Source organism: Plecotus auritus (genome assembly GCF_963455305.1).
Source record: "Plecotus auritus genome assembly, chromosome: 6".
NCBI classification, from domain to species: domain Eukaryota; kingdom Metazoa; phylum Chordata; class Mammalia; order Chiroptera; family Vespertilionidae; genus Plecotus; species Plecotus auritus.
In genome coordinates this window covers 178,062,856-178,087,792 of record NC_137773.1, presented here as the reverse complement: position 1 = coordinate 178,087,792, position 24,937 = coordinate 178,062,856, and the positions used below count along the sequence as shown (strand labels likewise).

At 65.0% G+C, this 24,937-nt stretch overlaps 1 protein-coding gene across 2 annotated transcripts; it reads right to left on the bottom strand.

Moving 5' to 3' along the window:
• Window positions 1-69: 69 nt before the first annotated feature.
• On the bottom strand, window positions 70-23,818 carry PFKFB4 (6-phosphofructo-2-kinase/fructose-2,6-biphosphatase 4; the record flags this gene model as incomplete). 2 transcript variants are annotated; one of them, XM_080671673.1, is made up of 14 exons in its annotated part: window positions 70-1,513; window positions 2,260-2,324; window positions 2,836-2,898; window positions 2,972-3,101; window positions 3,323-3,427; window positions 7,860-8,006; window positions 8,452-8,659; window positions 9,461-9,582; window positions 10,449-10,505; window positions 10,847-10,921; window positions 11,492-11,558; window positions 13,820-13,916; window positions 14,075-14,191; window positions 23,752-23,818. In XM_080671673.1, the coding sequence occupies 14 exons, from the start codon at window positions 23,816-23,818 to the stop codon at window positions 1,454-1,456; spliced, it is 1,380 nt and encodes a 459-aa protein (XP_080527799.1). In that variant the 3' UTR covers window positions 70-1,453. The 2 variants fall into 2 exon arrangements, with proteins under 2 accessions (XP_080527799.1, XP_080527798.1); XM_080671672.1 differs by lacking the exon at window positions 23,752-23,818 and adding an exon at window positions 20,137-20,320.
• Window positions 23,819-24,937: the final 1,119 nt, after the last annotated feature.

Sequence of the window (24,937 nt, the reverse complement as noted above, 5' to 3'; positions counted from 1 at the left end):
TACAGACCGTGAGGGAGACCACGGCATGGGGTTCACAGAGCTGCCACAAAATGCAGCCTCTCCTTAGGATCCTTTTGATTTTAAAAACTGTTTATTGCAAAGAGCCCTGGACACAGTGTGCTATGTGGCCGAGACCCCACCCCACCCAGTCCAGGGCGAGCGGGAGAACGCCTGCAGCCCACACAGGACTGTGCTGGCCAAACGCCGAGCAGCCAGGCGGCGGCCCAGCGGCCTGTGCGGAGACCAGTCCCGGGCAGAGGCGGGAGGGCTGCCCACGGCCCTGCTGTGACCCCCGGCGTCCCCCGGCCCTAGCCCAGTCCTGGGGACACATCCAGGCCAGGCAGATGGACACAGAGCAGATGGCTTGCGGTCTCGCCTCGGGCAGCCAGAGGTCCGGAGAGGCGGGGACGTCGGATGTACGAGCCACTCACCGGAGGGACCACTATGGCTAATGAGTGTGTCCACGTGACAAGTCACCAAGACTCCAGTGCACGCACCGCAGAAGCAAAGGTGCAGACCTGTCCCCGAGGCTGCCGTGGCGCCCTGGCCTGGGCTCTGATGGGAGGCAAGCCCCGAGGACCTGCCCCGCCGGCCTCACGGGACACCCCTCCACCCTGTTTGTCCACAGCCGCTGCCACCACCAGCCGGGCCAGCGCCGGACTTCCCTCGGGCCGGGGCCCCTGCGGCTGCAAAGCCCGGTGCTGGGAAAGGCGGGCTGTTCTGCAGGGACACCCCAGGAAAGGCTGCAGGTGCAAAGCGGGCTTGGGGTCCTGGGCTGGCATCAGCGCGATGCACCGTGGGCGGCGGGGTGCAGCCACAAATCCAGACCCTGTGGCCGAGTCTGGGGCAGGCACCCTGGGCGGGTGACACACGCTCCGCCCACCCTTCCCGGTTTCTTGAGAAGCCGTCGTGGGGGGCCTTGGCCAACAGCTCCTCCTCAGTGTCCTCCTCAGTGCTCCTCCTCAGTGCTCCCGGGAGGGGCCGCCATGCCGGCTCCCTGCACCTGGCTGGGTTGACACGGGCCTGCGCTTTCCCCAGCGGCTCAGACACGGCCTGGCCAACGGGTGTCCATGGCGGGAGCCCTCCGTCCCTGGCAGGGGGGATGGGAAGGGCTCTCCTCGCACCCGGGCCAGCGGGGTGCCTGCAGGGGTTCCGGGGCCCATGCCAGCAGCTTGGCCACGGTGGGGACGCCCCGTTTCACATTCCGCGTTTCACACTTCACGAGGCCAGCCTGACGGGGCCGCAGGAGGGCCAGGTGCCGGCAAGCTTGGCTGGAGGGTCTCCAGCTGCAGGTCAGGCAGCAGGTGCGACAGCCCCATGGCCGTCCCGCTGGCAGGAAACGGGGGCGTGGACGGGTCCCTGCCTGGTGCCTGCGGGCGGCCAGGGCCCGGAACGACCTTGTCTGCAGAGATCGCGGCCGCCGGGTCTCCGGGTCGCCGTGGAGGAGGCAGGGTCACTGGTGAGCAGGGACCGTGACCAGCGCCTCCTCTGGGGGCCTCGCGATGTCTACGTTCTGCACGAAAACGAACACAGGCCTTCACCGCCAGGACCCACCGTGCCGCGGCCCCTCTGCCGGCGCTACGTGGGCGCTGGGCTCCCTCTCCTCCCGGATCCCGGCTGCCGGACACAGCCCCACCCCCCACCCCCACCCGAGCCAGGGCTCCGCGGCCCTGGGTGCGAGGCTGCTGGACACACAGGAACAGGAGTCGGGGGGAGGGCGCCCCGGGCCGCGCTCCTGCTCCTTGGGGAGCCGTCAGGCCTCGGCCCGCACAAAGGCCGCCTGTCAGACTCCCCCTGTGGCCTGTGGGGCCCACGGGCTGGGCTGGGCCGGACCCTCAGGGCGGACGGGGCAGAGGCCGGGCAGAGGGGCTCGGCCAAGAGGCAGCCCAGGCCCAGCCCGTCGCTGAGCAGCGGCCGAGCCTCCTGGCAGCAGGGCCTGGGGAACAGGGTGTGGAGGGCGGGGTGCCCGGGCTCAGTGGGAGGGGCACCCCGGGACAGTAAGCAGTTCTGGGGACACTTCACGGAGCTCCTGCCTTAAACAGAAGCGGAGAGCCCAGCTGGCGACTGCTCTCCGGCAGGAACCCGCCCCGGCCCCTGGCGCGCACGGCCCTCCCCCCAAAACCCAGTCCATGCCTGAAGGCGCCCCTTCCCGCCGGGACCCCTCCTCGGCTCACTCGACTGTGGGGCTCCCGGGACCTCCGCCCTGCTGGGCCCGGCTGGCCGCCCCCACCAGCCCCGCGCCAAGTGGCCCCGTGGTACCTGCGGCCTCTCCCGGTGCGTGTTCACAGCCCCCACGTTCAGGAAGATGGACTCCACCTTACAACCTGCCGAAGGGAGAGCACGTCCGTCCTGAGGGCGGCTGGAGGCGGGGCAGCCTCGCCGGGTCTCCCGCCCTGGGCACCCGCCAGGCCCTGCCCATCCAATGCCATGCCCCGCGCAGCCTCGGGCCGAGGGGGGTGGGAGGAGCACAGGCCTAGCCCCGCAGCGAGTCCCTGGCTCAGTCCTCAGGCCCAAACCACCCCTCCCTGTCTCCACGGCGAGCGGTGCCCCGGGCGGTGGGACCAGCACACTCCGCGGTGCCACCAGCTACCCCGCGCCTGGTCTCAGCCCCGGAGAGACGTGGGCTCGAACCCACGCCTCCCAGAACACGTGAGCGCCTGGCCCGGGGCCGCGGGCGGGTTTGTGGGCTCTGCAGCCGTCATGGGGGTGGCGATGGGGAAGGAGGGCCACAGAAATGGGACAAAGACATTTAAAGGCGCTTGGAGGGGGCGGGCGGCTCTCAGTGGCTGCCAGCGGACAGTCCCGGGCCCTGCAGCCAGGCCGGAGAGGCCTTACCGTAGGCCACGGGCGTCAGCTTCAGCACCGTGTGCAGCGGGCACTTGAGGTAGGGCAGCTGTTCTGTGGGCACAGATGGGGTCACAGCCCGCTCGCGCTCTCTCTCACCCCCCGCCCCGCCCCGGGCAGCCCGCACCTGCCGCCTTGTCCAGGAAGTAGGCCAGGAGGCAGCGCATCACCGCCTGGTGGCCGATGACCAGCACGTTCTCCTGCCGCTCCAGCTCCATGATGACCGGCTCCAGGCGCTGCACCAGGTCCTCGTAGGACTGCAGGGCAGCGGAGGCCTCAGGGCGGGAGGAGCCATGGGGGGCACCCCTCCCCACGCCCGGGGCGGCCGCTCGGTGCTGGGGCCTGCCCACCCCAGACTGACTGACAGGGACATGTCACCGCGAGAGGGACAGGGACGCTGGGGCCGGTGAGGATGGGCGTCCGGGAAAGGGATCTCCGCCCCCAGCCCAGGGGGGACCAGGCCCCGAACCCCACCTACCTCCCCCTTGGGGTAGCGGTACCGGTACTTGTCCTGGTCCCGCAGGGCAAACTCCAGGGGATAGTGGCCCTGGATCTCCTCGTAGGTCATCTCCTCGCAGACGCCCTGGGAGACACGCGGTGGTCACCCCCGAGCCGGGCGGGGATCAGCCCTGGGGGGGTCGGGGGAGAGTGGCAGGCAGAGGGGCCAGGCTCCGGGGCCACAGAGGCCCGCCCAGTCCGAAGCCTGGGCCCGCCTGGGGAGAGCAGGCCCGGTGGGCACCCGAGCAGGGGCGGCCCCTGTGCGCCACAGTTACCGGCCCATCAGCCGTCGGGAGGACGGGCTGTGCGCCTCCTGAGCGGGGACCCCCCTCCGTGCGGCTGACTCCCCGCTGTCAGGCCACACTCGCTCGCACGGCACAGGAAGCTTTCCACGGACAAATCCATTGAAGCGACCAAACAGCCGCGGAGCAGCAGCGAGAACCCTGCCCGGCGCCCCAGCCCAGGAGGACGTGCAGAGGTCAGCCCTCCCCGGCGGGAAGGGTGCAGCCGCTCAGAAAGCACCTCACCCCGCCAGCCCACGCCTCAGTACCCCCAAGGGAAGGGAAGACCCTCCAGGCAAACGGCACAGGAATGCGGGCAGCCCTGACCACTCGGCCAAAGCGTGGGGACCACCGGCGGCTGAGCAGGGAGAGATCGGACGCGGCAGATCCGTCAGGTGTCATCCGGCAATAGGAAGGAACGAAGGACTAATACATGCTACCACACGTATGCACCTTGAAAACATGCTAAGTGAAAGAAGCCAGTCGCAAAAGACCACGCATCGTATGATTCCATCTCTCGGAAGTTTCCAACTAGGACAAGCCATGGAGACACCAAGCAGATGGCCGGCTGCCCCGGGGGGGGGGGGGGGGGCGGGCACAGGGCTGCTTTGTGGAGTGCAATGCCCTAAAGCTGACTGTACCCTGTGAAAAGAGACACCGCGGAAGGATGGGGAGTGCCTGCTCGGCAGAGCTTCACTGAGAGAGAGAGAGAGAGAGAGAGAGAGAGAGAGCAGCCGTCGGCTGGGGCCTGGGTCAAGGGAAAACCACCCGCTGAAGCAGAAGAGCTGCCCAGGCTGCTCCGGAACAAGGCCAAGAACAAACGTAAAACGGGAAGAGGATGAATGGGTGGCAGGTCCTAGGATGATTCCCAACGTGGAGATAAAGGAGGGGGTCCAGAGGCAGCCAGGAAAGCAGTCAGGGTCACCTCAAAGGGAAATCAGGGCCGCGGCTGCCGCCAGAGCCGGTCCGTCCCCGGAGGACACGCTGGCCCCAGGCCTGCCTCTGGGAGAAAGAGACCGGGGGCCGGAGGGGACTCCCACCCCACCAGCCACGGCCGGTGGACGTCTGCAGAGCGGGCTACAGAGCTGCTTCCTCTTGCCCTAGCGCGGAGCAGGTGACCACCGAGGGGGGTCACCATCCGATGAGGAGAACTTCCGTGAGGGTCTGAGAAGCAGACACAGACTCAGCGCTGTGGCCGCTGCCCCGACCCCACCTGGCACCCTGGAACCCGGCCTCTGCCTCTTCGCAGGCCCCTGCGCTCACGCTCTCCCCCCTGCCCGGCCCGGTCGGTTCATCTGCCGGCTCTCCCTGCACTCGCCTCCCGCCACTTCGCCACCCGCTCCCACCGGCACCCGGCTCGCGCCAAGAACCCCCCCTGATTTGGTCACTCCACCCGCATGGTCAGTTTGGAGTCTGGCCTCCCTGGAGCGTCTTGCCCACGGCCACTGCCTCCTCCCTGCCTTCCCTTTCGTAACCCCATCTGCCTGCTTCCCCGTCCGCCTCACTGGCTGCCATCCGAGGTCCCGGCGAAGTGATGGAACCTCCCTGTACCCATCAGTCATCATCAGGTCTACACTTCACCGGGGCTTGATCCCCGGCACCCGCACCTGACCCAGCACCCGGCACCTAACCCAGCACCCACACCTGACCCAGCACCCGGCACCTGGCCCAGCACCCCGCACCTGGCCCAGCACTTGCACCAGGCCCAGCACCGCACCTGGCCCAGCACTGCACCTGACCCAGCACCCAGCACCTGGCCCAGCACCCAGCACCTGGCCCAGCACCACACCTGACCCAGCACCCAGCACCCGCACCTGGCCCAGCACTGCACCTGACCCAGCACCGTACCTGGCCCAGCACCCCGCACCTGGCCCAGCACTGCACCTGACCCAGCACCCAGCACCCGCACCTGGCCCAGCACTTGCACCAGGCCCAGCACCGTACCTGGCCCAGCACCCCGCACCTGGCCCAGCACGGCACCTGACCCAGCACCCAGCACCCGCACCTGGCCCAGCACTTGCACCAGGCCCAGCACCCCGCACCTGGCCCAGCACTGCACCTGACCCAGCACCGCACCTGGCCCAGCACTGCACCTGACCCAGCACCCAGCACCCGCACCTGGCCCAGCACTGCACCTGACCCAGCACCCAGCACCCGCACCTGGCCCAGCACCCGCACCTGACCCAGCACCCGCACCTGGCCCAGCACCCTGCACCTGGCCCAGCACCCTGCACCTGGCCCAGCACCCAGCACCCTGCACCTGGCCCAGCACCCTGCACCTGGCCCAGCACCCTGCACCTGGCCCAGCACCCAGCACCCTGCACCTGGCCCAGCACCTGGCACTGGGCAGGCTCACATCAATACGTGACAAATAAATGAATAGACACCCCTCGAGTCCATCCACGTCATCCCCTTCCCAGCCGCTCCCTGCAAACACCTGAGGCTCCCTTCTCCAGCCCCCCCACCTCACCCCCTCGCCCCACACCACCATTCTCTATGCCAGTTGGGGAGATCGTCCTAAGATTCACATCTGATCGCATCAGCGCCTTCCACTTCAGGCTTGTTTCAGACTGAGCCTCCAGGGACAGCAACTAGAAAAGCCAGGACCTCCCCCTCACCCGCCAATGTGATCTGTTTGACGTCGTCATGGAGCCGCCCCGCAGGGAGACCCAGGAGGCCGGGACCTTGGATGAGAGAGAGCCCGCGAGGTGAGCCTGACCCGGAACGCCGCCTTCCCCTGGGAGGCAGTGTGGATTTGCACGCCGGCCGCTGAAAGGATGAGCCCCTGGCCCTGGCCAGTGTGGCCCAGTGGGCAGAGCATCAGCCATGGACAGAAGGGTCCCGGTTCGATTCTGGTCAAGGGCACATGCCCAGTTTACAGGCTTGATCCCCAGTAGGGGCGTGCAGGAGGTAGCCGATCCATGATTCTCTCCCATCAATGATGTTTCCATCTCTCCCTCCCTCTGCCTTCCTCTCTGAAAGCAATAAAAACATATTTGAAAACGAAATCCTATATAATAAAAGCCTAATATGCTAAGTGTCTGGTCGTCCGTTCAACCAATCAAAGTGTAATATGCTTTAATGACATGCTAAGGCCACTCAACAGCCCACTATGACGTGCACTGACCACCAGGGGGCAGACGCTCCAACTGGTAGGTTAGCTTGCTGCTGGGGTCTGGCCAATCGGAACTGAGCAAGACAGGCCGGACACACCCTGGAGCCCTCCTGCGGTCCCTCCCCAGCTGGCCAACCTCCTATGTCCCTCCCCGGCCCCAATTGTGCACCGGTGGGGTCCCTCAGCCTGGCCTGCGCCCTCTCGCAATCCAGGACCCCTCGGGGGATGTCGGAGGGCCGGTTTCAGCCCGATCCCCACAGGCCAGGCCGAGGGACCCCACTGGTGCACGAATTCGTGTACCGAGCCTCTAGTAAATAACTCCACTCCCCGAGAGGCAGTCCCCCACCCGCCTGCCTCTGGAGAAAGGTAACATCAACCAGAGCCTCCAGTCATCTCCACAATCCCTTGCACAGTGTCCAGCACTGAACAGAAAGTCACCAGGCGGCATCGTATCCGGAAGAGAACACACCAAGAGCTCCTAGAATTCAACAAGGAAAGGCAGACAACCCAACAGGGGGAGGGGAGAGCAGAAGACCTCTCATCTCAAAAGCATCAACTGGCCAGTACACGTAGCGAAACACCGTCGTAACTAAACCGTGATGCTGGTGCACGAACAGACACACAGTCACACGTCAGGTTAAAATAGAAGGAGGCAAAGTACATCAATAGGACGAGGACGGACGTTAGAGGCAAAGGAGTTAACTGGGAAAGGACCACTTGTAAGGTGTGTGTCAGAATAAATTCTGCCTGGTCTGGAGACTCAAATGCCAAAGAAAGGCAAGAAGGAAGAAAGGCAGCGAGGGAGGGAGAAATCAAAACCCTAAACAACAGCCCAGCCAGCCTGGCTCCGTGGCTGAGCGTCGACCTGGGAACCAGGAGGTCGGGGTTCGATTCCCGGTCAGGGCACGAGCCTCGGTTGTGGGCTTGATTCCCAGCGTGGGGCGTGCAGGAGGCAGCCGGCTCTCTCTCGTCATTGGTGTTTCTCTCTCTGCCTCTCCCTTCCTCTCTGAAATCAATAAAAATAGATTTAATAACAACAAACCCGAAACCACAAAGCACAGCCAGGCTCCCTGCCCCGACACTCGCCGTGGCCGGCCAGGAGGAGGGCCAGGGCTGCCTACCGCGTCGATCTCATTGAGGGCCTTCCACTGCTCGTAGGGCACGCCCAGGGCCTCGGCCGTCTGGATGGTCCGCTTCATCTGGCTGGTCCACACCTTCAGGTCCTTGATGTTCTGGTCGCTGATGAACTGGGCCAGACTCCTGGCAAACTGAACCGGCGCCGGGGATTCAGGCCCCGCAGCCCCAGGGTCCCCGGCCACGCGCGCCTCGAGGACGCGTGAACAGCCACGCGGCAGCCCCCGCACCCTCAGGGGCTGTCCTTGTGCGTCCTCCCCAGATCCTGCTGTCGGTGAGGAGGCCCCGCCGCTGCCCCCGGCCCCGACCACGCCGAGGCTGCAGGGCCTCCCGCTCAGGCCTCCGTATCTCCCCTAGACCACGGCCCAGCACAGCTGACTGCGGGGGCTCGGGCCACTCCCCGAACGCCACGCCTCCCCCACGTGACAGCTCAGTGGAAGCCAGATTTCCAGGCATCTGCTCGGTGCTGGTGACCTGCCCTACAGGATGGAAACCTTCTAGACTGAATGAAGGTCATCCATCTCGACGACTACATATTAGCTATGAGCTGGAGCCCAGCACACACACGCACACACTGACCTCCCTGCCCCGGGGGGACAGTCCCGGGTCCCCACCGATGCGGCCCTTGAGGTTGAACTCGCTCTCCCCGTGCCGGCAGAGGTAGATGGAGCGCGGGGTCACGTGGATGTTCATGAGGTAATACACGATGCGGCTCTGGATGTGGTCGGCCACGCGGTTCACCACGTAGCTCTGCCCCACGTCCATGATCTTGATGTAGGACAGGTCCCTGTGCAGAGAGAGGCCTGTGGTGGGGCCGGGGACCCTTGCTTCTCTGACCGCCAGGCCTGACATCACCACACGGGTGTCAGCTGGTCTGCAAGTGATGGGGTGCAGGGGGCCACAAGACAAGTGATGGGGGTGCAGGGGGCCACAAGACAAGCGTGACATGGCCGGCCGGCGTGGCTCAGTGGTTGAGCGTTGACCTATGAACCAGGAGGTCAGGGTTTGATTCCAGTCAAAGGGCACACGCCCAGGTTGTGGGCTCGATCCCCAGGACGGGGCGTGCAGGAGGCAGCCGATCAGGGATGCTCTCTCCTCATGGATGCTTCTCTCCGTCTCTGCCTCTCCCTTCCTCTCTGAAGTCGATTAAAAAGAAAAAGCCACGCGTGACACCCAGACAGACCCTGAGGGAGGTAAGTAACGCTCACGCTCCCTAAAGGCGACGTCCAAAGCGAGGTGGGTGGGGCCACCCTGTGACGGTCCCCGCGCTGTGTCCCCGACCTCCGGCCCACCTCTGAGCTCTCAGTGCCCTGCCCGTAAGGTGAGCAGAGACCGTCTTTTCTGGAACGGACCCGGGAGCCGCTGGCCGACGCTCCTCCCGCCATCTGCCGGCCCCGCCAGCACGGACCAGGCCTCTCCGCCCCTGGACTCCCTGGGGCCCCTGGGCACCCGGGCAGAGGGGCTGCCACCCCCACAGGCAGCAGGCAGGCGAGGCAGCAGGCGGCGGGCCTCAGGCATCGGCAGGTCCGCAGGGGCCCCGGGTGCGCGCTGTCTGCCGGGGTGCGGTCCTGCCCCGCCGGGCGCCCACCTGTCCAGGTCCTCGTCCAGAGACTCGTAGGAGCTCTCGTAGCACTCGATGCGCCTCAGGAAGTCCTCCGCCGCCTCGTCGCTGTCGCGGTTGACGTAGTCGGGGCTGCCCAGCTTCACCTGCTGCTGGCCGGGCACAGAGCAAGCGCGCGTCAGGCCGGAGGCCACACGGGGCCAGAGGCCGAGGGCAAGGCTGGGGGGCACTGGGGGCTGGGGGGCTGGTCCCACCAGGAAGGGCGCAGTGGCTCCTGGTCCGAGTTCCCACGCTGGTGCTGAGGGAGTGTGACTGGGCACCCTGAGGTCGGAGGCCTCATCTCTGTGGGACGGGGAGGGGGGAGGGGAGGCCAGAGGGGGGAGGGGAGGCCAGAGGGGGGAGGGCAGGCCAGAGGGGGGAGGGGAGGCCAGCGGGCCCTCCCCACCAGAACCAGCTCCTCAAACCCAGATGCTCACTCCTTGTGGAAGGCGGGGACAGGGACGAGGAGCCAAGTCTCTTTCTTTCTCAAAATGTAAACATCACCCCAGCCCGGCTGGTGCGGCTCAGTGGTTGAGCCTCGACCAATGAACCAGGAGGTTGTGGTTCCCGGTCAGGGCACAGGCCCGGATTGTGGGCTTGATCCCCAGTGGGGGGCGTGCAGGAGGCAGCTGATCAATGGTTCTCCCCCATTATTGCTGTTTCGCTCTCCCTCTCCCTTCCTCTCTGACATCAATAAAAATTTATTTTTTAAATATATCACCCCCCTCCCCCACCCCCTACTCAGGGGCTGACGCTTCTCTCCATGCCCAGGGACTATGAGGGGACGGGAAGAGGGGGCAGAATGAATGCCACATGCCACAAAGCCCCCCAACATGAGTGGCCCTGGGTGGGGGGCCCAGGCTCCCCTGACCAGCACCTCCTGTCTCCCCGCCGCCCCAAGGTCAGAAAGACCCAGTAAGGCCCAGGCACACGCCCCAGCGTGGAGGCCCAATGCCCAGGGCGGTGAGGCACGCACCACGATGTTTGCCGCGACGACCTCAGGATCCACACAGATGGACTCAACGAAGAAGGTCTGCAGCCGGGACCGGGGCCGGGACCCAGGACGGAGCGGGCAGGAGGGAGGGACCGGGTCATCAGGGCTCGGGCTGGCCCCACAGAGCGCCCTCCCCGCCCAGGCCCCGCAGAAGCCGAGGCCCAGGCCCTCCTCCCCCGGGGCCACAGCGGGGCCGCTCACCCTGGGCGCACCCACCGCGACCCGGCTCCAGGAAGGAGCCCCAGCTGGTGAGGAAAGCAGCCCCCGCACCCCAATCCCCCCACCCCACCTGGGGCCGCCCTGTCCCATCAGGAGCCGGGAAGGGGCCCGGAGGTCCAACGTGCCACGGCCCAACCAGGACGTGAGCCCCCAGGTCTCACCTTGTAGCCGTTCTGCTCCCCAAAATTAAAGATGGTCGCCCTCCGTTCTCGCGTGGTGTTGGTTGCATCGAAAACCTAGGACCACACGGGGTTAACGCGCCGCTGGTCCCGGGAAGGTGGAGGCTACTGGGCTTCCCACTGGGTGGCTGCTGGCGGCCAGTCTCCTCCACCCGCAGGGAGCTGGCAGGAGGGGTGCTCAGGGAGGGGGTGCTCAGGGCCAGTCTCCTCCACCCGCACGGAGCTGGCAGGAGCGGGTGCTCAGGGAGGGGGTGCTCAGGGCCAGTCTCCTCCACCCGCAGGGGAGCTGGCAGGAGGGGGCGCCCAGGGCCGCACAGGACATGCCATGGAGCTAGTTAAACCCGGAGCACTGAACCCATGTGGACTCCACTCTATCCTGAGACCCCAGTAAAAGAGGGGAGGGGGGGAGGGAGGGGATCCCTCCGGCAGGGAGGTGGGGGGGGGTGGCTAGGAGCACTCAGAGGGAAGTCTCCAGGGGCAAAGGCAGCCCCTCCCAGCCCCTCGCGCCCTCCTGCCCGGCGTCCAGACCTCGCACACCTGCCTTCCCTCCAGAGGCCCTGTGAGTAACGGGGATGGATGTGTGTGGGCTCCCACATCACCCCAGGTGTCACGGGGTGTCACACTCACCGCCACGTGTCCCCCCTCCTCACTAAGGAACTGCCGGACGTCACGGAGAGCGGCCAGGGCACACTGCCTTCCGGGAGGAGACACGGGGTCAGCCAGCCGCCTTGGCGCAGGAGGGCCAGGGTCACAGGCTACGCAGCGGCGGGGGGGGGGGGGGGGGGGGCGGCGGGGAGGGCTGGGCACTGAGCCCGTAACCTTGGAAACTGAGCTGACTCGGGAGCAGTGTCAGGACGGAGTGAACTGAATTGTGGGACGTCACGGCGTCTGAGAAAACACCGTGTCCCCAAGCCCCCGTGTGCGGTGACTGGAAAGGCACAGGTCTGACTGGGTGCACACACGTGTACACGGGGCATGTGTGCATGCACCAACACACGTGAGTGAGTGTAGGTTTCAGCAGGTGTGTGTAATACAGGACGTGCGTGTGTAAACGCCGTCCGTGTACGCGGCACAGGGTGACCAGCCCCGATAAACCCTGGCCCGGGTCCGGGCCGAGCTCCTGCTGGAGGAGCCGTGTGTCCGGCCGCAGTCCGGGGCAGAGGACGCTCGGAAGCCTGGTGTCCTCGGGACTTGAACCCTTTGCCGGTGCTGCTTTGTACCATTTGCTGTGATAAACCCCAGCCAGGAGGAGGGCCGCACGCTGAGGTCCCAGCAAATCACTGACCCTGAACCTGAGGGGTCCTGGGGACCCCTCACCCTGTCTTAGTGCCTGAGTGTGAATACGTCCTCATAGGTGACCCCGAGTGTGCCTCTGTGTGTGCATGAGGTATGCAGGTATGTGCGCACGTGTTCTTGTGTGCTGTGTGATCTTAGCTGCACACGTATGAGTGAGGTGTCCACACGTGTGCAGACTCACGTGTATAGTGCAACCGTGTACACATGGAAATGTGTGTGTGTGTGTGTGTGTGTGTGTGAACCCATGTGTGCCCACGGGGGGTGTCAAATAACCTGGTATCTTGTGAGAGGCTTCTGAGCCCGTTCCCTCCTCCGTAAAATGGGGGAGGGTGACCACGGGCTCACATGCCCAGCGCACAGTAGGAGCTCAAGTTCCAGCCCCTCCCTTCTGTCTGGGTCGGTGTCACCAGAGCCCAACCCTGAGTGTCCCCGCGGCCGGAATGGCAGCCCTTCCCGGTGCAGCGGCCTGGCCCCGCCCCGTCCCCAGAGCGGAGGCCACAGTGGGGAGCCCTGGCCGCCCAGTGCCCTCGCCCAGCGGGCGTCTGACCTGGAGGCCGCGGCTGTGCTGGCCGTGGGGAGGTCAGCGGAGCTCGGCCACCTCTGCTCAGGGCCCTGCTCCGACGGCGGGCCAGGACCGAGGGCGAGGAGGCTTCCTGTGCCCGCAGCCGCCACCTGCCCAGAGCAGCCGCTCCTCAGACCACCAGCCGGGGCCGCAGGTCAGGGCGGGTGGGGCGCGCGTCCTATGCAAATGCCCATCTCAAGAACCACAGCAGGCGGGTGAACCAGCCACCCAGCCCTCAAAGCCGAGCAGGGTCTCCCGCGCCCGCCGGCACAAGCGGACACCCTCCAGATGCGCCTGTACCGGGAGGGCTTATCCGGGGCCGGGAGGGAAGACCCAGCTCTGGGCCCGATCCTGTCCCTCCGGCTTTGCGAGCTGCCAGGAGGTGGCCCACTCTGGCCACCCGAGGCCTGTGCCCTGCACCCATTCGGCTTCCTCCCACCCAGACGCTGTCCCCATGGAGGGCGGCCTTGACCTCCCTGGCTAAGCCTCCCTGAGGCCCTGTCCTCCCCTCCCGCCCTCAGGACGTCCTCATCACCACCAGGCCAGCACCAAGAAACCACCCCCTCTCCCCTGCCTCCCCATCACACCCCGAACACCAGCCCTGAGAGGCCGAGGGACCAGCCCCGGCACAGCCCACGGGCAGGCGAGGCCAGGGCTCAGGAGCAACTGTCCTCACCGGCAACCGGACTCCACAGGCTCCCGGGCCCTCTGTTCACAGGCACGCACACACGCACGAACACGTAAGCACGCACGCATGCACACAAACACACAAGCATGCACACACGCACATGTGCACAAAACACACATGCACATGTGCACAAAACACACAAACACGTACACATGCACATGTGCAAAAAACACATGCACAAACACGTAAGCACACATGTGCACAACACAATGCACGTGCACAAAACGCACATGCACAAAACACACATGCACATGTGCACAAAACACACAAACATATGTGCACATAACACATGCACAAACACGTAAGCACACGTGTGCACAAAACACACATGCACGTGTGCACAAAACACACAAGCGCGCACACATGTGCACGCACACCCGCATGTGCATACACACACACACTCACTCACTTTCTGATCCGCAGGCCCTCTTCGTTGTCTGGAAGGAAGAACTCAAAAGACCTATACGTCTTGACCATGTCCCGGCGATACTGGCCCACATTGAACTCTGGAGGAGAGAAAGGAAGGCCGGCTTTCCCACGGCAGCAGCCCTCCCTCCCCACTCCGGACCTCGGCCCACCCGGCCCTGCCACACGGCAGTCCAGCCCCCTCCCATCCCTCCCCCACTCGGCCCCAAGGCCCACTGGAGAGCCAGCCAAGTCTCACCCCGCGTGGGCACGCCGATCCAGTTCAGGTAGCGAGTCAGCTTCTTGGAGATGTAGGTCTTGCCCCGGGCGGGCAGCCCCACCATGACGATGAGTGTGGGGCAGTTGGTCATGCACACTGGAAGGCGAGGCACGCAGATCAGACCAGGCCGGACGCCTGGGCGTGCCGCCCTCTGCGGGCCCCTCAGCCTCGGGGCACAGGGCTGGCATCACACCCTGAAGTCCCTGAGCAGTCTCACGCCGCCGCCGGCATGCTGCCCCGTGGGGGCCCTGCATCGTCATCCCAACATGTGCCTGTGCCATGCAGGGTGTCCTGAGCTAAAGGCAACGTTAGCCGCAGACGCAGAACCTTCTGCCCAGCCCTGAACTCGGAGAATACACTCCAGCCTTGCCCACGGCTGCTATCAGAGGTCACCTCTTGGACCTCCATAGGGCGGGGCACACCCTGCTAAGGGCGGCTCTTCCTCCTGCAGCCACCTCTGAAGCTCCCGGTGCAGGACCGAGCCCGGCTCAGGCCATTCCCTCAGCCCCTCCTGCTCTCTGACCCGCTCACGTGCATGGGGTCCCGTACGCGAGTGGACGTGTGGGTTTAACTTGGTTATTTTCTCCTGCTGATCTGTCTCCTGTCTAAGTATTACACTGGCAGGGTGGACCTTAGGGGAGAGGAAAGTTGGCTCCGCCCCTCCACCCCCGCCCCCAGGCCTGCCTGGGCCCCAGCAGATGCCGGGGCACCTTGCCATCCTGACCTGCTGGGCATTACCAGATAGAAAGCCGAACCGGCCACGCCCCGGCTGCCACGGATGGGCGATCCCATGGCAAGCAGGGCAGAGCCAGGACCCAGCGGGATGCAGCGCCCTGCCTGCCACCCAGGGGGCCAGTGGCTGCTGCGCGTTCCTGCTCACACAGAGCCCAGCTCCCCAACGGCTTCGTCCCCAAGACCGTCCTCCAGGCTCCTCTCCCTCCCTCCCGCCACCTCGCCAAGGAGTCTGATCCCCACGTAGCGCCTGGAGCACAGCAGGCGAGCGCTGGAGCCAGCCAGGTGCCGGGGCCTGGCACGGAATGGGTGCTCACAGGTGATGGGCAGGAGGAAGGAAGGAAGCAGGGTGAGGCTGCCAGAGGCCGAGACCAGAGACCCAGCCGACGTCCACAGGGTGGACCCTGCGGCAGCCCGCCCTGCTGTCCCATCTGCCACCAGTCAGAGAAGCTGCGGAGGCTGGAGGGGGGCTGTGTCCCTGACCAGGCACCGAACCATAGAACGCCGGCCTCCCGGACCCAGCACAGCTTTCAGCTGGCTTCACCTGGGAAGCCTCAGGAGCTGGGCCAGGTGCAACCGCAGGGACAGACGGCCCAGTGCGGGACCTGCCAGGCCCTTCACTAGCCCGCGTGGCTGCAGGCGCCGTGGCCTGACACTGCCGTGGCCCAGGGCCAGCCCTGCCTGGGGGGCAGGGGTCAGAGGGGCCTGGGTCCTGTCGTTTGTGAATTTCATTAAACATATTGTTATTGATTTCCGAGAAGAAGGGAGAGGGTGAGAGACAGAAACATCAGTGATGAGAGAGAATCATGAACCGGCTGCCTCCTGCACGCCCCACTGGGGATCCAGCTTGCATCCCGGGCACGTGCCCTGACCGGGAATTGAACTGTGACCTCCTGGTTCATAGCTCGATGCTCAACCCCTGAGCCACGCCGGCCGGGCAGGGTCCCGTGTAGACCGTCCTCAGCTGGAGGGTCTAGTGCAGCCGTGGGCAAACTTTTTGACTCGAGGGCCACAATGGGTTCTTAAACTGGACCGGAGGGCCGGAACAAAAGCATGGATGGAGTGTTTGTGTGAACTAATATAAATTCAACGTAAAGGAGCGGAGGGGAGAGCAAGAGAACCCTCCGCTCTTTCGGCTCCGCGGGCCGGATAGAACAGCCGAACGGGCCGGATCCGGCCCGCGGGCCGTAGTTTGCCCACGGCTGCTCTAGCGCTATCTCCAGCGAGAGCCCCTCGGGGAGCGGTGGGTGCCCTCTGCACGGCCCTGGCAGCGCCCGGCTGAGGACAGAGCTGCGCCTCTGCACCCAGGCCCTTGGGAGTCGGGGTGCCGAGGCACCTCTGTCCCCAGGCAGGCCCTGCGGACAACAGATGGCCAGAGGGGCCCCACGTGCCAGGCCAACGGGACACACAGGGAGCCCCAGGGGAGGCCGGAGGACATCCCCGGAACAGTGAGCAGATGAGGAACCTTGCAGAAGAGGCTCCGCTGGCCACGGGGAGAGGAAAACAAGTTAGGCAAGGCCCGTGTCCCCAGGGCCATCGCGAGGGGCCGCGCTGTTTGCACAATTCCTGGCCGGCAGCTGGCTCTCAGCAACCGCAGGGCAGGGCATCGCTTCTACTGGGGGGGAGGGGAACCTGCTCCCTTCGACAAGCGTCCTCCCGGGGCTCGGGTCCTGCGTGCCCTCTGCACGTCCATCTCCCCAGGGAGGCCCTGGCCGCCCCCCTGGGGTTCGCGGCAGCCCCGCCCTGCACAGCCTGGTGGGCGGAAGGGCAGCGAGTCCAGGCTGGGCGAAAGCAAGAGTAATACATTACCTATCACCTCGCTCCTCAAGATAAGCTCCCGAGGAAATGGCCCAAAAGGAAACCAAAGTACAAGTGTCTTCACGGCAGCTCTGCTTCCAGCAGCAAAACACGGAAAACCCAGCGCGAGGGCGCGGGACACGGCGCGGGGACGGGGAGCTGGGGCGAGCGGCTCTGGGCCTCAAGGACCCTCACGTTGAGCAACACGACCGCGGGACACACTGTCTCGGACACTGGCGCGTGCGGAAGGAAACGTGAGGACATGCTGCTCAGCTTCCTTTTCCTGCACAATTTGCTCAAGACCCTGGGAGGCCGCACCCCGGCCGGTGTGGCCCAGTGCACAGAGCATCGGCCTGCGGACCGAAGGGTCCCGGGTTCGATTCCGGCCAAGGGCACGTACCTCGGTTGCAGGCTCCTCCTGGCCCGGGGCCCTGGCTGGGGCTCGTGCAGGAGGCAACCCATGGATGTGTTTCTCTCCCGTGGATGTTTCTCTCTGTCTCGCCCTCTCTCTTCCACTCTCCCTAAAATCAGTGGGCAATGTCCTCGGGTGGGGGAAGAAAGAATGAATGGATATCAGGACAAAGATCAAGTCTGTCATTAAAAAAAAAGGCCAGGGGAGGCCGAGCGGGCGAGAGGCCCGAGCGAGCCTGGTGCTGGACAGTGGCCACTTTCTGGAGGTGCCACCCTGGGGGCGGCCACAAGTCCTGGAAGTGAGTCCCACGGACTCCCGAACCGCACCGGCTCAACGCCCCTGGGCCGGCGGGGAAGGAACAGCTCCTGAAAGCGAAGCAGCGGGGTCTGTCCTGTTCAGAGGGGACAGGTGGCCAGCTCTCCTGTCGGCCCGGCCACACCCCGGCCACATGCAGACCCAGCGAGTCTTCCACCTTTTGCCTAAGAAAAGCCACCGGACACGTACTGTCCTTCCTGCCCTGCTCCCTTAGTTCCTCTTTTTTTTTATAAATATTTTTTATTTCAGAGAGGAAGGGAGAGGGAGAGATAGAAACGTCAACGATGAGAGAATCATTGATTGGCTGCCTCCACTGGGGATCGAGCCTGCACCCGGGCATGTGCCCTTGACCGGAATTGAACCCGGGACCCTTCAGTCCACAGGCCGATGCTCTATCCACCGAGCCACTCCGGCCAGGGCCGGAGTCCCCTCTTCATCCCTGCCTCACCCACCCCCAAAGCTCCCCCAGGTCTGAGCTCGGGGGTCAGTGACGAGGGAGGTAACCTCAGGTGTGTCTGTCTCTGAATTTCAGCAAATGGAAGCAGAACTAATGATGAAGAGTGGGGACGGAGGGGCACGGACACCCCGCAGACAAGCAGCCTTGGGTGCCCGGAGAGCTGGGAGGCCACGGCCACGCAGACCAGCCTGGAGCCCCACGCCCTCTTCCCTACAAACCCGTGTGACTGACCGAGTCAACGTCTATCCACCCCCACCCTTGGGCCCTCCCCTGTCCCCGGGGCCCCCAGCCTCGCCATGAGCCCGTTCTGCCAGGGTGACATGCCGCACGTACAGGTTCCCGGTTCACTCCCTGCTGTGAACCCCGGGGACCCTAACCAGGCCGAACCCCACGCCATCTGCAGGTCTCATCTTGGCCTCTGGGGTGCCGCCGCCGCCGCCACCGGGAAGCACCTCAGTCCACCCGCCAGCCCACGGTCCACCCGCTGTGCCGGAGGCAGGGTGATGCCATGAGCCCCTCTGTCAGGCCAGAGCCAGGTATTTTTTTGTTGTTTGTTTGTTTGTTTTTTAATATATTTTTATTGATTTCAGAGAGGAAGGGGGAGGGAGCGAGAGAAACATCAATAATGAGAGAGAATCATTGATTGACTGCCTCCTGCACACCCCACACTGGGGATCGAGCCCACAACCGGGCATGTGCCCTGACCGGGAATCGAACCGTGACCTGGTTCATAGGTCGACACTCAGCCACTGAGCCATGCCGGCCGGACCAGAGTCAGGTTTTCATCACAGACTGGGCGAGTGGAGAAATATAGCCCCATCCAAAGTGGCCGAAAGACCTAGGCCAGTCCCCTCCCACGAGGCTGCAGGCCCTTCCCATCTGAACTGGGGGTTCTCTCAGAATGGCTGCTTCCATCCCTGACTCTGAGGGAGCGACAAGCGGTGAAATCACAAGATGGCCAGCGACCCCTTCTTGAGCACCTGCAGGCTGGGGACAGTGTGGTCCACAGGTGAGGACCCCACGCCTGGAGGAGCCGTCCCTGCCCAAGGCCACATAGCTGAGCCCTGATGCAGCTGAGCGTTCCTGCCTCCAAAGTCCAGGCTCTCCCTCCTTCCCCTGGAGGGGAAGCAGCCCTCACACAGACTGGCAGGAGCAAGGGGCCTCGGCCTCCCCACCTCCAGGAAGGGTGGGAGCCCCTGAGGACACAGAGCCGTGAATGGAAGCCGTGGGCCCAGGACTGAAGGCAGGATCACAGGCTCTGTGCCCCACCAGGGCCTCGGTCATGGCCAACGCCATGGCCACCGCCTGCCAGGACCCACAGTATGGTCAGAGCCACACAACCCCTCCCCCAGGTCTCACACCATGTCAGAGCCCAGGCCCTCGGGCTGGCCACCAAGCAGGCCCAGCACAGCCCACTCTCCTGCCCTGATCACGGCCAAGCAGAGGTTGGGGGGGCGGGCAGGGAGACCCCGCACACAGCCCAGCCTCCCGATCGCCATTTCCATTTCTGCACCAGGAGCTGGACTGGCTGTTCTCTGAGGTCCTTGCCAACGGGCAAATTCTCCACTTGTTCCCTTACTCCTAAGACAATCTTTCCCTTTCCTTTCTAACAAAGAGGGTGCAGACTCACTTAAGGACAAGTGGAAAGTCAAGGTAGTGGATTGAACACCCAAGACCCAGGAAAGCTGAGCCCCTTAACAATGTCATGCATTTCCGCGTGTCTCCCAGATGTCTCACCCTTAAAGTTTACCTTTTACCCACGACACCAAGACAGGCCCACATGGCACGGTGCCCTCACTGTCCCTAATCTGGTCAAACCCGCACTTCCCTGAAATTCCCCCCAAAACTTGGCCTTAGCTGAAGAGGTGGGTGATGAGGCCCAGGGGCGCCCCGCCCTTCCTCCCTCGCTCTTGGGCCTTTGAAAGCGCTGGGCTCAGAGAGGCCAAGCAGTTTCTCTAGGGCCAGCCCAGCTCAGACCCGGGCTGACCACCAGCCCACGCTCTCTGGCCAGCAGAGAGGACAGGGCAGGGGCTCCAGGTCCCCCCTGGCCTGAGCGGTGGGGACACAGGAGTGCGCAGGGACTGGGGCCAGACCTGGCCCCCAGGAGCCGAGACTCCCCCACAGACCGGCCTCCGTCTCCAGCTCTGCCACACCTGTCCTCGGCCCACCACCTGCTCCTGCTCCCCTCCCACCGGCCTGGCAGCCTCAGCCTCACCTGCTCCGGTTCCCCACGGGTTCCCCACGGGTTCGCCACGGGTTCCCGGTCCCTCTCCACGAGAGACCACTGCCCAGGCCGCCCCATCCATCACCCCGCGGACCCCGCCTCACCGCGGCGCTGGCAGGCGTGCAGAGCTGGCCGCCCGTTGCTGTACGGCATCCAGATCTTCTTCAGGGGGTTCTGCGTCAGTTCCCGCGGGGATGCCATCCCGGAGCCGGGAGCAGTCGGACCGCACGGCCCCAACCCTGGCAGCCTGGCCAGCTCGGGCCACTGGAGGCCCCGCCCCTCGGCCCGCCCCTCTTCAAGCCGCGGTGACGCACGTCCAACTCCCGAGGCCCCGCCCCAACTGGGGAGGGCGTGGCCTCGGGCCACGCATGCGCAACTCGCCCACCTGCGGGTTCGGACCTAGCAGGCCCGACCTCCCTGCCGGAATCCTGGATGCGCATGCCCAGCGCACTCAGGCCCACGTCCCGGATGGTACTGGCCCCGCTTGGGGTGCAGGAGCCCGGCACGCCCACCCCGACCGCGCGGATTTGTACGGGTCTCTCCCAGGGCCTCGCTCGGGGCAATCGCCGCCTCGCCCCCAGGGCACCCGGAGTCCCGCTCCTCACCACGCGGGACCTCAGGGTCCCAGGAGGGCGGGGCTTCCATGCCATGGGGCGGGGCCTACGGGACCCGCGGGGCTTGATTGGTCAGGACCAGGCGGACGGCCTCGGCATGACTGATCACTGGCCTGACGTCTGGGCTGTCAACTCCGCTGCGCCCTGCACCCCGCCCACAGGAGCTCCCTGCACCCCGCCCACAGGAGCGCCCTGCACCCCGCCCACAGGAGCGCCCCGCACCCCGCCCACAGGAGCGCCCTGCACCCCGCCCACAGGAGCGCCCCGCACCCCGCCCACAGGAGCGCCCTGCTCCACTACGCGGACAGGGACCCAGGACACATTTCAGAATTGATCGTGTGTCTCTCTTCGCCTTCGCTGCTGGGGAGCTCGGCCTAAACACGGGCCCACCTGGAGCAAGTGAGTGGGAGCTGGTAACCAAGCTCTCCGGGGACTCGCTGAAGATGGAACGTGCCCGTCATCAATCTCCCAAGGCCCTGGCCCGCGTGGCTCAGGGGTTGAGCATCGACCTATGAACCAGGAGGTCACAGTTCCATTCCCAGTCGCGGCTCATGCCCGGCTTGCGGGCTGGATCCCCAGTGTGGGCCGTGCAGGAGGCATCCAATCCATAATTCTCTCTTATCATTGATGTTTCTATCTCCCTCTCCCTTCCTTTCTGAAATCAATGAAAAAAAATATTAAAAAAAAAAATCTTGCAAGATTCTGGTATAGATGAAATGTGTCAACGTCTGAAAAATCCACTCTCAAGCACATTCATGTTATAATTTATTATATGATTTGTCTACTGTCTCAAAAGCAGTGGAGACAAGGGGCAAGGCGTAAAGACGGAAGTTCAGAAACTCCTGGCCTCTCTCTGTCTCCAAGCTTTGGACTCTCCGGCCTGGGGCCCCTGGCGGTCCTCCAGCCCATCACACTGCCCTCTAGCGGCGTCCTCCACCACACCCCTGGACAGAGCACCGCATCCTCAAGTTCTCTCTGCCCCAGTGTGCCTGGCCGGGAACCAGGGGCATGAACAGGGGTCAGCCCGCACACCCGGGCACAGCACCCCTCCTCTGCCCTCCTGGCCACACCCCTGCCTTGCGTTAGTCCCTCAAATTCCCACCCAGCCCTTCAGAGCCTGGCCAGGACCTGAAGATGCCCGTACAGGTGGCCTGCCCACTTTCCAGGAAATGAAGGTTCAGGAGATGCACCAGCTGGGAGCCCACCTGGCCCCGCCCTGAAACCAGATCCGGCCACTTCCCCCGCCCCCTTCCCTCTGCTGTGCCGCCCCAGCTCCCTCCACCTCACGCCTGGCAGCTCTGAGCACACCCGTGGGTGTGGGTGGCTCCTGTGAACAGGACACCCCTTGTGACTTCCCCGCTGCTTCCTCCTCCTCTACAGCCACTCATCCGTTCCTAACACCTCCTCTCTGTCTCCCAGCCGCGGCCAAGGTCATCCCGAGGCCAAAGTCAGAGACTTTGTCACCCTAGGCCCACACCCTGTCCAGCACCCAGCTCTCACTGCAAAGGCTGCCTCCTCGAACATCACAGACACCCAGCACCCCCTCAGGCCTGCCCATGCTCCCCCCACCCCCATGGGATATCAGTCAAAGGCGTGGGGTAAAGGGCAGGGCCATGTCTGGGCAGCCACCTCCACACCCAGAGAGTATGGGCCTGGCTTCCAAGGAAATGCAATAGCTCGCCACCTCCCACTCTTCCCCAAACAGTCTGACCACGGGCTGACCAGGACACACCCGCCCAGGTCCCTACAGCAGAGGGTGGGCACAGAGCAGTGCAGGGAGGAGAAGCCTGGGCCCCTCCCCAAGGCCAGGGCCCCGCGCAGCCCTCAGAGCCTCCCCTCCCCCTCCTCGCAGCCACTCCCACCGCCGCACCTGCGCTCTCGCTCCCCCGCTGAAGTGCCCTCCTGCTTCCTCACCCTCAGCGCCCGTGGGTGCTCTCCCGGCTTTGGCCCCCTCGGCCATCCCAAAGCGAGCCAGCTGTCCCGGCCGGCCCAGGGGTGGGACGTGCGCCGATGTCCGTGGGCCCTCGTGTGTGAGCATGTCCTGCTTGGTCTCCCCACGTGACCCCCACCCCTGGCCCTGGTTGCCTCCTGGGGTGCCCGCTGCACTGTCCACTGGGCCTCCCAGTGTCCCAGGCTAGAGCTGTGGGGCGACCTCAATGCTCAAACTCTTCCATCCCGACTGCTGACCGGCCCTGGCAACCACCATGCCAGCCTCCGCAGCAGGAAGACCGGGGACCTCGGTGAATACCACACAGACCCACACGTCTATGCGTGAATGCACGCGTGTGCGCACAGCTGCAGGTGCACACGCACGCACAAGCCCGCGCCCAGGCCCTGCTCTCTGCTGCCTCCCTCCGCCTTCACTCCCCTCCTCCTCTCCCTCGGCTGCCACTGGGAGGTTCAGAGAGTTCCCAGGAGCCCCGGCTTCCTCTGGCCACTTCCGGCCAAGGAGCATCCCTGGTGTCTCCCTGGGTCCAGAGCTCACACAGGGTGTGAGGCCACTTGGAGACACGTAGTCACGTGACCGAGGAGCCTGGGAACCCTGGCCAGCACTTGCTGATTCCAGCCTGGCACGCAGTAGGTGCTCCAAGTGATTTAGGAGCAGCCAGGGACACAGAAAGGACCCGGAGAGGCTCATGAGCGGGGCAGAGCACACAATAGGTGCTTAGTCAACTCAGGATGGCCACGGGCCCACAGTAGGTGTCCTAAAAATGCTGGTTTGTGTGCCAAAGCCAAATCCTATGAAAAACTTCCCAAATGAGCTTCTGGACCTCCCCAAACTGGTATGGCCCCTCAGGGGGGACCTGGACCAGCGTGACCCCTAGGAGGCCAGCGAAGGGCCCAGCGGGAGGGCCTGAGCAGCTCCAGCTGGCGGTCCCTCCCCCTGGGCCGCAGGAAGCGCTATTTATAGTTCCCCCTGGGCCCGCTCCCTCTCCCCGGCGAGGCTACCGTGTTCCCCGCTTCCTGACCACAGACAGGCTGGTGCCCCTCAGAGCACCCCTGTACCTGCTGAGACCCCCAACAGCCTTGCCCTCCTTCCAGCACCACCCCCGCCGCACCCGGATCATTCCTAACCCCCACCCCCTCCAGGCCACCTGTGCCTACCCCGCCTGCTGCGCCTTGACCCGGGGTCCATCCGCGAGCTGCCTCCTTCCGAGCCGCCTCTGTCCATCCTGCAGCCCAACTGGCCAGGGGTTCCACCCCCAGCAGCGTGGAGTCCAGCAACCCCGCCCTCTGGCTCTGGAGAGGGGAGTGTGCCCCGGGGCCCCGCCTCTGCAGCCCCGCCCCGGGCCCGCCCCCCACTGCTGCCTTCACCAGATCAACACCAGGGCCCCCACTCCAGGCGGCCACACTCCCGCCAGCCGCTGCCTCTTTCCACCAGAGCTGTCCATACGCCCAGTTCTGCTCTGCCTCCAGCGGGAGCTGTCTGCCAGCCCAGGGCCTGCCCGCCCTCAGCCACCCGTCCTCACCACCCAGGCCGGTCCCTCTCGGGCCCAGCAGTGGAGACGGGAGTGTGAGATAAGCCCCGACGGTGTGGCTCAGTGGCTGAGTGTCCACCCATGAACCAGGCGGTTGTGGTTCGATTCCTGGTCAGGGCACAGGCCCAGGTTGCGGGCTCGATCCCCAGTGGGGGGAAGTGCAGGAGGCAGCCGATCAATGGTTCTCTCCCATCATTGATGTCTCTCTCTCCCCCTCTCTTCCTCTCTGAAACCGATAAAAAATATATTTTCAGAAAGAGTGTGAAATAAGGCGAACCCTACTCCTTCCACACCAAGGGGCCAGTGTGGGGAGTGGGGAGCGGGCAGGGGGCAGCAGAGCCCGCGGTGACTCAGCCTCCGTGTGTGTTCCTGCCTGGGACCCCACACAGTGTAACCCGCTGTGACTCCGGCCGTCCCTCCCCCGTCAGTCACCGAGCACTCCTGCAGGCCTGGCGTGGAGCCCCTCTGTGTGGCCCTGGTCACTGTCCTGTGACCCTCAGTCCTCAACTTGTCCCCCAAAGGAGCAGCTGGGGGTCTGTCCTCACTGCCCCCGGGAGGGGGTGAGTCATAGTGAGGGGCTCTCATTCCACCCGCCACTCAGTGTCACGGGAGCTTGGCGGCATCACGGTTACGGGAGGACGAGGACGAGGACGAGGACGAGGACGGGGACGGCTGAGGAAACGGGCTCAGAAAGGCCCGTGTGCCCAGGCCTTCTGCGGAGGGGCGGGGCCGCCTGGGGGTCTGGTTTCGGTGGGTGGTCTCAGATGCAGTGGTGAGCGTGACCACAGGGGTGGTGTCCAGATGCTCTGTGA